This window comes from Asparagus officinalis, chromosome 3 (genome assembly GCF_001876935.1).
Source record: "Asparagus officinalis chromosome 3, Aspof.V1, whole genome shotgun sequence".
In the NCBI taxonomy this organism is placed as follows: Eukaryota; Viridiplantae; Streptophyta; class Magnoliopsida; order Asparagales; family Asparagaceae; genus Asparagus; species Asparagus officinalis.
The window spans coordinates 110,156,868-110,168,101 of NC_033796.1; the positions used below are offsets into that span (position 1 = coordinate 110,156,868).

Genomic DNA, 11,234 nt, shown 5'->3' on the forward strand with positions numbered 1-11,234 from the left:
TGTTACAGTAAATACTACAGTAGCATTTACTGTATCATTATCATTGTAACAACAGCTGACAGAATACTGTGGTACTTTTGAATAAAATATCACTGTACTACACAGAAAACTGTAGCATTTTAAAAAAATTAGTGTAGCATTTTAAAAAATATTACTGTAGCGGAAAAAAAAATGATATGTCGTGTTTTGCACGGTGTTTATGACTAGTATAAATGTAGAAACTCAAACGTATATAGGTGTTGCTAAAAATAAGTAAGGGTGCTTAAGTGTAAAGTAGGAAAAATTATAAGCCTTTTTAGGCACTAGATAGGAGATGGCCACATGAGTACTTAAAGCTTGGAATAAATAAAATAATGATAGGGGCACACCATCTACCACACTCTCAATCACATCACCTCTCGTGCTACAGCGCACGGGGCCCACATAAGATTTTAAAATTAAAATCTCATGTGGACCCCGTGCGCTGTAGCAAGAGAGGTGGTATGGTTGGGAGTATGGTAGAGGGTGTGCCTCTAGTGCCTCTCGAATAAATAATACACCAAAAAGTTTCACTAGTAGCACCTCTTTATAGATTCGCTTTGGCAACTTGAGCGTGTATAGTGGAAATTTACAGCGAAATGTCAAAACTGCCCCCCATGCAAGATATACATGGGGCAAACTGAGTTTATATAGGACTTTATAATAAGAAATGGATGGGAAAAAAAATAGCGCTCTCATGATTTTTAAGATTACATACATTTAAACGTGTACCATCGTGCCTCTGCAAGTATGCAATGTGTGGATGGCATAAAAAGTAATAAGAGAAAATTTAAAAGAAGAGGGTTCGTTAGGTTTTTTTTATTTGAAAATGAAACCGCAATTTTCTATTGGTTTTCCTGTCTGTTCTGCGTTTGGCGAGTCACAGCCGATCCTCACTCCCCCTTTCCTGATCAAACGCACTCTCATGGGGAACCGTGGGTGTACTTCACGTGCTTATCGTATGATAGCTCACCACCGTATAAGTACAGTACTTATATGATACGAACATTGGCTTATCAACGCTCATCTGTTTGCTTTCTTCCTATAAATAAAATTCCCTTCCCATTTCAAACAGAAAAGTTTCTTCCAATTTTCAACCAAATTTCTCTCCAAAAGATCAGAAGAGAGCGAGGGATTTACTCTTCTTTGCTCAAATCCGAGGTTTGCATCGGTTGATTTTTTTCAATTTCCCTTTTTTTTAATGAATAAAATCTAAAAAAATGTCTACTTTCCCCAATTTCGAACCGATCTCATCAAGTCCATCTAGTTTTGGTAACTTTGCCCTAGATTCTCGTGCGATAGGGTTCCTCATGCCCCGATTTGATGTGTTTCTAGAAAATTAACCCTAATTGTACTCTTATTTGAGTTTTTTGCCGCCTTCATGTTTTAGGGTTTGGAGCACAGCTGAGATGTCGTCTCTCAGTAGAGAGCTGGTTTTCTTGATTCTGCAGTTTCTCGATGAGGAGAAGTTCAAGGAGACTGTTCACAAGTTTGTGTTTTTTTTAGAAAGATTATATCTTTGTGAATTTTGATTCAGATTAGACTTTTAACTAAATTGTTTGTTTCTGTGTGACAGATTGGAACAGGAATCTGGTTTCTTTTTCAACATGAAATACTTCGAGGAGAAAGTTCACAGCGGGAACTGGGATGAGGTAGAGAAATACCTGTCCGGTTTCACGAAAGTCGATGATAACAGATACTCCATGAAAATTTTCTTTGAGATTCGGAAACAAAAGTACCTTGAGGCCTTGGACAAGTAAGCTAAACCCTTGCATTTTGATATGGTAGATGCTAGAAATTTTTGGTCATTGTGCAAAAATAAAAGAGAGATTTAGATAAATTTGCGATGTGCGCACAATCATAGCTCTTTGGTAAACTATTAGATTCTTTGTTCTGTCATTTTCTGAATGTTTCTTTCTAAAGTAAACTGATAGAAAATGGTCAATGCATGTTTGATAAGTTATATTTCCTTTTTGTGCGGGTTCATTTGTGTTGAAACATTTTACAAAGTTTCCTTGTAAGGGCCAATGACGTGGGAGAACTGATATATGGGGTGGTATACAGTTCATGCACAATTATAGTTCTTGGGCGAGCTATTGGAATCTTTTGTTATCTTTTTTGTAAATATTTCTTTTTAAGGGAGAATGCTGGAGGATGGTTCGTCGATGTGGGATAATATATATTTTTTAATGCTGTGTGGTTGGTCATTTGTATTGAAACACCTCCCATTGATTTTCGTTGTATGGACCAAGGATGTGGAAAAGTAATGCATGGGGTAGTGCACAATGTTCCTTTTTTCAGTTCAAGGTGGTATAGTAACTATTTTAAAGAAATAGTTATTATTTATAAATATTTTTCTGTTATTAAGTGTTCTTTTTCTCTAAGGCGTGATCGTCCCAAGGCTGTTGAGATACTTGTCAAGGATTTGAAGGTGTTTGCTTCGTTTAATGAGGAACTATTTAAGGAAATCACCCAACTATTGACATTGGAAAATTTTAGGTTTGAATTGAAACTTCTCCTGTATTCTCTGTTTGGCCAAATAAATGTTTGACGTGTGACAAGAGTTATCTATCTTTAAGGGAAAATGAGCAACTCTCGAAGTATGGGGACTCCAAATCTGCAAGAGCTATTATGCTGGTCGAACTTAAGAAGCTAATCGAAGCAAACCCTCTTTTCCGTGAGAAGCTGCAGTTCCCAACTCTTAAAAGTTCAAGGTTACGCACCCTTATTAATCAAAGGTAACTTTCAAATGATGGTTTCCAAATCTTGCATTTTGATAACTGTCATTCTAAGTTTTTTCAGCAGTAAATTTGTTTGCTTATCTCAATTTCATTGCCGGCACTTTGTTTTCAAGTTTAGACTAATGGAAAGGTAATACTCCGGTCTGAATGAACAAATTATGCATTTATATTTGCAAAAAGAAAGGTGGTGTAAATCAATGACATTCTGTTAGCTTGTAATTACTCAACCTGCTTTGCCACTTGTTAGAATGTTGCCATTTAGCATTGTCACCAAATGTACAAAATCAGAGCAGTCTAAAATAGGGGCTGATATCTCTATTTCTTTCTGCAATCATTATTTTTGCATGCACCTGTATTATGTCAACTCAAGAGGAATCTCTTCATGCTTAAATATCTGAGCATGTTGTGCCTGTGGTATGCATGACCATTAGACACTGCAGTTCATATCAAAGCCATGTTCAATTTGACACATGATTCTTATTCTCGATTCATCAAATTATGTTATATTCTTGCATAATCTAAGCTAAAATGACTTTATAATATGAGTGCTTGGAGGAGATCTGATGCTATTCTTTAATCTGGCAGCTTAAACTGGCAGCATCAGCTTTGTAAGAACCCCAGGCCTAATCCGGATATTAAAACCCTCTTTGTTGATCATTCCTGTGCTCAGCCAAATGGTGCACATGCCCAGTCATCAGCAAACAGTCCACTGCTTGGATCTTTACCCAAAGCTGGAGGTTTCCCTCCACTGGGTACGCATGTGGTAAGCAGCGGACATTGGTGCTAGTAAATTATTTTTTATGATCACCATTTGACTTGATTTTTGGCTGTTCCAGCCTTTTCAACCTGCACCAGCACCAGTCCCGGCACCGTTAGCTGGTTGGATGTCTAATCCGTCAACGGTTACTCATCCAGCAGTTTCTGGTGGCGCCCTTGGACTTAGCGCTTCGACAAATCCTGGTACGTTTACTTGTTTATTTTAGCAGATGTTACACTACATTTCTTTTCAGCAAAATTCTGCCTCTTATTAAGTTATAATTAAAGTTGACATGTATTATCTGTAATTTCTTAACGTCGTTTGTTTATATAGCTGCTCTTCTGAAGCATCCAAGGACTCCACCAACTGCGAACCCTGTTATAGAATATCCATCAGTAGATTCTGATCATATATCTAAGAGAACTAGGCCTATTGGTATTTCTGATGAGGTATTATGATCTGCCTTTGGCGTGGAGGCGCTAAAGTATTAATATTTGTGATGTCCTTACGATCTTTTATTTGATCTTTTCAATTTTCAACACCTTGTTCAGGGTAATCTATCTGTAAATATATTGCCAGTTTCCTATCAGAGTCACAGTCAAGCTGCATACACACCTGATGAGTTGCCAAAAACTGTTGCACGGACACTCAACCAGGGCTCAACTCCCATGAGCATGGATTTTCATCCAACCTTGCAAACCTTGCTTCTGGGTGATCTTTCTCTTCATTATCCAACTGTCCAAAATTTTCCATTTTTTTTTCTTTCTCAAGCTGCAGCTAATATTTTTGGTGTTTCTGTTGTGGTTTAGTTGGTACAAATATGGGCGACATTGGACTATGGGATGTTGGCACTAGGGAGCGACTAGTTCATAGGAACTTCAAGGTTTGGGAGCTTGGAGCATGTTCAATGTCACTCCAGGTTTTTTGACTGAAAGTATATGTTGAACTCATAATCTCTGGAATATCATAGTAAATTAAGTTTAATTGTGTGAACAGACTGCTCTTGTCAAAGATCCTGGTGTCTCAGTTAACCGCATAATATGGAGCCCAGATGGCTCCTTGTTTGGTAAGCTTATACAATAAAACAAATAAATTTTCTTTAAAAACCCGAAGTTTTAACAATGCCATTTGAATTTCCTAGGTGTTGCTTATTCAAGGCATATTGCGCAAATATACACTTACCACGGCAGTGATGCTATTAGACAGCACCTAGAGGTATACATGTACAAACCTTTGCTGTTGATGCCTTTCTTAGCATTTGCTTCTTTATACTTGTAACTCATGAGTTCTGTCAAAATTGGCAGATTGATGCTCATGCTGGTGGTGTTAATGATCTTGCATTTGCTCAACCCAATAAGCAACTAAGCATAATAACCTGCGGGGATGACAAGACAATTAAGGTTTGTTTCTGGTGTAAAATATGGGGATAGTAAATATTTATATCTTTGTTATGTATGTATATTAATATTGTGCTTTACTAGGTCTGGGATGCTGCTAGTGGAACAAAACAGTATACTTTTGAAGGTCATGAGGCGCCTGTTTACTCTGTTTGTCCACACCACAAGGAGAACATTCAGGTAAACTTGCAATAACATCTAGGTGTAGTTTCAAGTTCTATGTATTATTAAATTTTTGTAATTTATAAATTTTCTAATATTATATTGTTACATGCTGTACACCCCAACTAAAGTTTTTATTCTGTAAATATACAGTTCATCTTTTCGACAGCGTTAGATGGTAAGATAAAGGCATGGTTATATGATAATTTGGGGTCTAGAGTTGATTATGATGCCCCAGGTCATTGGTGTACTACTATGGCTTATAGTGCTGATGGTTCCAGGTTTGCTTTTTGAACTGGCTCATTTTGTGATGGTAGTATATTCATATTCTTTTGTTGCTTGTAGTACTTGCAAACTTACCAATTTCTCTTTGTAGGCTCTTTTCCTGTGGAACTAGCAAAGAAGGGGATTCATATCTCGTAGAATGGAATGAAAGTGAAGGAGCTGTGAAGAGAACATACCTTGGATTTCGTAAAAGGTCATTGGGTGTGGTGCAATTTGATACCACTAAGAACCGCTTTTTAGCTGCTGGTGATGAGTTTGTGATCAAATACTGGGATATGGATAATGTCAACCTCTTGACAACGGTTGATGCTGATGGTGGTCTACCTGTATGTTTTATTATGAGTCCCCATATGGCTATAATTAAAAATTCACTCAAATATGCGTGCACATACACACTATGATGAAAGTATAGCTCATACATAATTATCTCATAGGCGTCTTTAATACCTGTAATTATTAGGCAAGTCCGCATATACGCTTCAACAAGGAGGGAACGCTGTTGGCCGTTTCTGCACATGAAAACGGAATTAAAATTTTGGCAAATGCTGATGGATTGCGTCTGTTGCGTACATTTGAAAATCGTCCTTTTGATAATTCTAGAACTGTTGCAGACAATGCCACAAAGGTAACCACCCGTGATTACTAGAAGCATTTGGCCTATGATTTCAGATTAGGAGATAACTCTGCTTCATGACTTGGACGTTCTACTGCTTATGCAGAATGTAGTACCTCTTTCTGCTGGTGCTGCTGCAACGAGTTCTGGATTAATGGATAGAGCTTCTCCAGCGGCAGCAATGACTGGGATGGTTGGTGACATTTTCATTCAAATATTTCTTCTCTAATGATTTCTTTTCAACAAATAATCAATGATGCAGCATGAGTCACTTTTTTCTCCTTACTCATTTGAACCATTTTCATCCAAATATATATTTCCTTATGGCGCTTAAAGATTTATGTTCAACCTGACATTAATGTTGACAGAATGGAGATGCTAGAAGCTTAATGGATGTAAAACCAAGAATACCTGATGACTTGACAGACAAATCAAGGATTTGGAAGCTTACTGAAATTAATGAACCCACACAATGTCGATCTTTATGGCTTATGGATAACATGAGAGCGAGCAAGGTAACACCTTTTTGTTAGTTCTATTATATTGCCTTTTTTTGTTGCTATATCACTCCGAGAGTCTCTCTTTGTATTCTGATATAGGATATTTGGACTCCACGAATGGAAGTTTACTGATTTCTCAAGCAGTGTGTAGCTTGGGATACATCACACATGCAATCCTTTGTGTCTTGCGTTGTGCATGTCAGAAATTACATGTCTGCTTTTATATCCCAAGTAGAGTGTGGCTGGGGAAACACTTGCGTTGTGCATGTCAGAAATTACATGTCTGCTTTTATATCCCAAGTAGAGTGTGGCTGGGGAAACATCATTCATGCAATCCGTGTGTTATGAGTCATGCATGCTAGAAATTTAACATGCCTGCTTTTATGTCACATATCTCCACAATTGCAAGCCTAATTCATATGTTCTTTAACCTTTTACATAAATTTCCCTTAACTCATCTTTTGCCATTGAGATTTCATCTGCAAAAGCAGAGAACTTTTATTATAATTTTTTGTTGACATTAGTAATAAATTTTTGTTGACATTAGTTGAAGATTCTTATTAGATTGAGTTTCTGTTATTACAGATATCGAGGTTGATTTATACAAATTCGGGTGTTTCAATCCTAGCGTTAGCATCCAATGCTATTCATCTTCTTTGGAAGTGGCCTCGAAGTAACAATGGGAAGGTATAAAAAAATGTCTATTCCAGCATTCAAGGACATAGAGCCTTGCATATGTGTTTTCTCACATACTACACTTTGTAGGCAACTGCAAGCATTGACCCACAATTATGGCAACCACCAAGTGGCATATTGATGACCAATGATAGAGCCAACACCAATCCTGAGGAAGCAGTTTCTTGCTTTGCTCTGTCAAAGAATGATTCTTATGTCATGTCAGCATCAGGGGGCAAAATTTCTCTATTCAATATGATGACCTTTAAGGTAATCTTTTAACTCAGTAACACAAAGTGTTCTTATTTTCTATGTTAACAAATTTGGCTTGCGTTTATTGCAGACAATGACAACTTTCATGGCTCCGCCACCTGCAGCGACATTTCTTGCATTCCATCCTCAAGACAACAACATTATTGCTATAGGGATGGACGACTCTACAATCCAAATCTACAATGTCCGAGTTGATGAGGTACGAAGAAAAAGAAACAATATTGTTTGCTTTATTGAGAAGGGAAAGTTAGGTTCTAACCAATTCTTTATACAGGTCAAGAGCAAGCTTAGAGGCCATTCAAAAAGAATTACTGGTCTTGCCTTCTCAAATTCTCTAAACGTTCTGGTCTCATCTGGAGCTGATTCTCAGGTGACATTTTATCTTACATATGGCAACATATGATTGTTACAATTTTTGTTCTGCTGGAAACTGGCCCCAGCATTGGTGCTGTGTCAATACACTTAACTTGATTTCCTCGTATTGAATCTTCATGGAAGTTTTCAAGCCCACTTTCAGATTTTATCATTTCTGGTCTTTCATATGAACAACTTAAATATCATAAGGAAAATTTTGGAACCTCATGTCACTTTACTATGTTTCTTCTGCAGCTTTTTGTTTGGGGAACTGATGGATGGGAGAAACAAAAGAACAAGTTCTTGCAAATTCCATCAGGTCATAGTTCACCTACTGTTTCAGATACCCGTGTTCAGTTCCATCAGGATCAGATACACTTCCTAGCTGTACATGAGACCCAAATAGCTCTATATGAAACCAGTAACCTAGAGTGTGTTAAGCAGGTATTGTCTTTTCTGAGAACTCCAGATTTCAGTTCCTCAAATACTATATTTGCTTTATTTGTTAACTTGTGAAAATTCGGTCTATAGTGGGTTCCACGTGAAGGTTCTGCGCCAATCTCCCACGCCACATTCTCTTGTGACAGTCAGTTGATATATGCAAGTTTCTTGGATGCTAGCGTTTGCATATTTAATGCTGCGAATTTCAAGCTGAGATGTCGAATCAATCCTGCCGCCTATCTCCCTGCTAATCTCAGGTAGTTTTTGCTTCTGAAAAATACTGGCTTCTTACCTGTAGTGCACTGTAATATATGGTTATTTTATCTTTAGTCATGCTGTTAATCTTTCCCTTCATTCCTCTCTTGATATTTCTTGATGGTCCAACTTGCATGTTCTTGACTTCTATGTAACAAACTGTAGTTTGGTAATTTGGCTGTTAATTTGAAAATACTTAGCTTACTATCTCATATGTGTTGCTTGCCCATCAATTATACATTTTCTTTAAGATTCTATATCTTCTCTCTAATTATAAAGCAGTCCATTATCTTGTCTCGTCTTTCGAACAATATCATCAGCAAACTAATACATCAACTCTCCTATAAAACGCACCTAGGAGCTTACATTTATAACAAATGTAAAGGACAATGACTTAATTTCAGACCTTGATGTAAGATATGATATTCAAGAGTTGATTGGTACTCGTACTTATATTTCTCTATCATGCATCTCTCTAGTCACAACTTAAATTTCTCTATCATGCATATCTTTAGTCACATAAATAACATTATCGGGCAGACAAGTCTTTCTTCTTGAAACAACATATCATTAAGAAACTTGAAAGGGCATGAAGCACTGTTGTCCTTAGAATGATACATTTAACTACCCTATATTTCCTGCAATTTTAGAACAGTACATTTGGCTACCCTATATGACAAACTTGGGAATTAATTTGAACTGTATGGACACTACTTCCTAGTTCCTACTTTCATAATTTTAAACAACCGTATTCTTTTTAAATATGTTTTGGGATTTTCTTCTATATAATTCTTAAAGACACGAAGCAAAATGCTTAGTATATGCTATGCCTACGGACTGTATCATGATCTCTTCTAACTTCCTATCTATGGTTCTTATGTGATTCTAGCTCAAGCGTCTATCCAACTGTAATTGCTGCACATCCATCAGAACCCAACCAACTTGCCCTGGGACTTACAGATGGCAATGTTCATGTATTGGAACCGTTAGAATCCGAAGGTAGATGGGGAGCTGCTCCACCCGCTGAAAATGGATCTGCAAGCAGCATGTCCCCAGTGCCTCCGGCTGGATCATCAAGTTCAGATCAACCTCAGAGGTGATAGAAATTTCAAAGTTCCCCAACCATAACATAACTAAGGTAAAAGCGTCATATCAGTACAATAAGCATCCGTATTATATTATGGGTTAGTTGCATACACACCCCCTATAGTATGAACGTACAGCCACTAATATTCCCTAAACAATCTTATTATAACTTGAAATTCCAGAGCTCTGGACGCTGTTGTTCCCCAACTTAGGTTGATATGTCATACGAGAATCACGTGATTACGAATCACCTTTTGTTCTTTCTTTAGCCGGAAAAATGACCAAAGAAAAAAAGATAAAAAGGGAAAAGAAAAGAAAAAAAAAGTACTATCCCTTGAGGTTCAGGGAGTTTAGGTGATAATGAAAAAGCTTTTTCAAGGCATATAAGTGACTGTAACATCATAGTATGTGAGGTGCATCTGGAGTAACTAATCCCTATATTATTGTTTATTTACATTTTATTACAATTTCATTAGTGTCTTTTCCCCCTCTACGCAGCCTAGCTATCCGAGGTAGCAGCAGTGGATGAATATATGCCAGCAATATGCGCAAAGGGTCATTTGGTAGACTTCCTGTCAGCTTAATATCTACATATATTTGCAATGTGAGAACATAAATATATGGTTGTAGGCCTTAATTATCTGTTTATTTGGGTTAGACTTTCCTTCTGTTAATATGGTATCAAACTAAGTTATAGAACCTAGCTTGTAATTATGCTCGTCTAGTTTCAAGTAACTGTATGAATAAAGAAACCTTTGATGTGGGTAATATTATGGAGCCGGCCGGTTCCCTGGTATTTGAATTTCAATCTGAAAATGTTCTCTGACATGTGAATTTTTATTTGAAAGCTGATGAAAGAATGTTTATCTCAGATCAATAGACTCGACGATACAATAATGTTTCTCTCAGATCAATAGACTCGACGATTATTGTATCAGAGGGAGATGACCTCTCTTATTAGTATTTATTATTCAGAGATTGAAAATAGTTTCATTGGATCTCAACTGCATCGTTCAGTGAGCAATGGAGCAAAGTCTCCTCCCCTTCCCTTCTCCCTCCTAATACTTTAATTTACTCCTTAATATGTTTGGGAGTTCACTTAGGGAAGGGGAGGGAGGGGAAAATTTCTCTTTCGTTCCCTTCCCCTTCATTACCTCCTAATTTGGGGTGTAACATTTTGGCACAAATTTCTCACCCATTCACTCCTCTACCCTCTTAAATGCAGCTCTCAAACAAGGTTAAACTTACGTTTCTCCTCCTCTCCCCCCTCTCTATCCTCCATCCAAACAGACCATAAATTAGTTTAATGTTATGCAGGATCCTTTGCTTTGCTATGATCTTTCTTTGTGTATAAATTTATTTAGAAAAATTATATCCAGGATCTTAACTTATTTTATACCATTATCACTTGTTGGTCTTGTGATATACTTGGAGATAACGATATCTTTATCCAAAACCAAAATGGTTTTCGATCGCATCAGCAACATTTAGAACACTTTTTTGGGATGCGACGTTAACCTTCTTTGATTGTTATCTTCAGTTTTAGCCAAATGACATCATCATACACTTAAAAAGAGAGCATCTCTATGATTAATTAGCAAAGAGGAAGTACAGGAGCTAAAAGTTATGGAAAAGACATTGCATCCGTTTAGATAAGGGCCTGTTCGTTTGCCTTAA

The 11,234-nt window shown here is 37.1% G+C and overlaps 1 protein-coding gene across 3 annotated transcripts; it reads left to right on the forward strand.

Moving 5' to 3' along the window:
• On the forward strand, positions 1,070-10,383 carry LOC109835732 (protein TPR3-like). Of its 3 annotated transcripts, none has more exons than XM_020403744.1 (27): positions 1,070-1,179; positions 1,409-1,507; positions 1,595-1,774; positions 2,404-2,517; positions 2,598-2,756; positions 3,345-3,522; positions 3,596-3,719; positions 3,850-3,965; positions 4,068-4,227; positions 4,326-4,435; positions 4,513-4,582; positions 4,658-4,731; positions 4,821-4,916; positions 4,998-5,093; positions 5,229-5,356; positions 5,452-5,686; positions 5,821-5,985; positions 6,080-6,166; positions 6,342-6,488; positions 7,059-7,160; positions 7,239-7,418; positions 7,492-7,620; positions 7,696-7,791; positions 8,031-8,219; positions 8,307-8,473; positions 9,361-9,609; positions 10,056-10,383. In XM_020403744.1, exons 2-26 carry the CDS (start codon positions 1,428-1,430, stop codon positions 9,569-9,571), a joined length of 3,393 nt encoding a protein of 1,130 aa, XP_020259333.1. In that variant the 5' UTR covers positions 1,070-1,179; positions 1,409-1,427; the 3' UTR covers positions 9,572-9,609; positions 10,056-10,383. The 3 variants fall into 3 exon arrangements, with proteins under 3 accessions (XP_020259333.1, XP_020259331.1, XP_020259332.1); XM_020403742.1 differs by having other exon boundaries at positions 9,361-9,567; XM_020403743.1 differs by having other exon boundaries at positions 4,326-4,399; positions 9,361-9,567.

Excerpts from the sequence above, each read along its gene's own strand:
- LOC109835732 (XM_020403742.1), top strand. The coding sequence starts at position 1,428 with ATGTCGTCTCTCAGTAGAGAGCTGGTTTTCTTGATTCTGCAGTTTCTC. Across the intron at positions 4,583-4,657 it reads CCCAGATGGCTCCTTGTTTG|GTGTTGCTTATTCAAGGCAT; the intron begins GTAAGCTTATAC and ends TGAATTTCCTAG. Across the intron at positions 4,732-4,820 it reads CTATTAGACAGCACCTAGAG|ATTGATGCTCATGCTGGTGG; the intron begins GTATACATGTAC and ends CAAAATTGGCAG.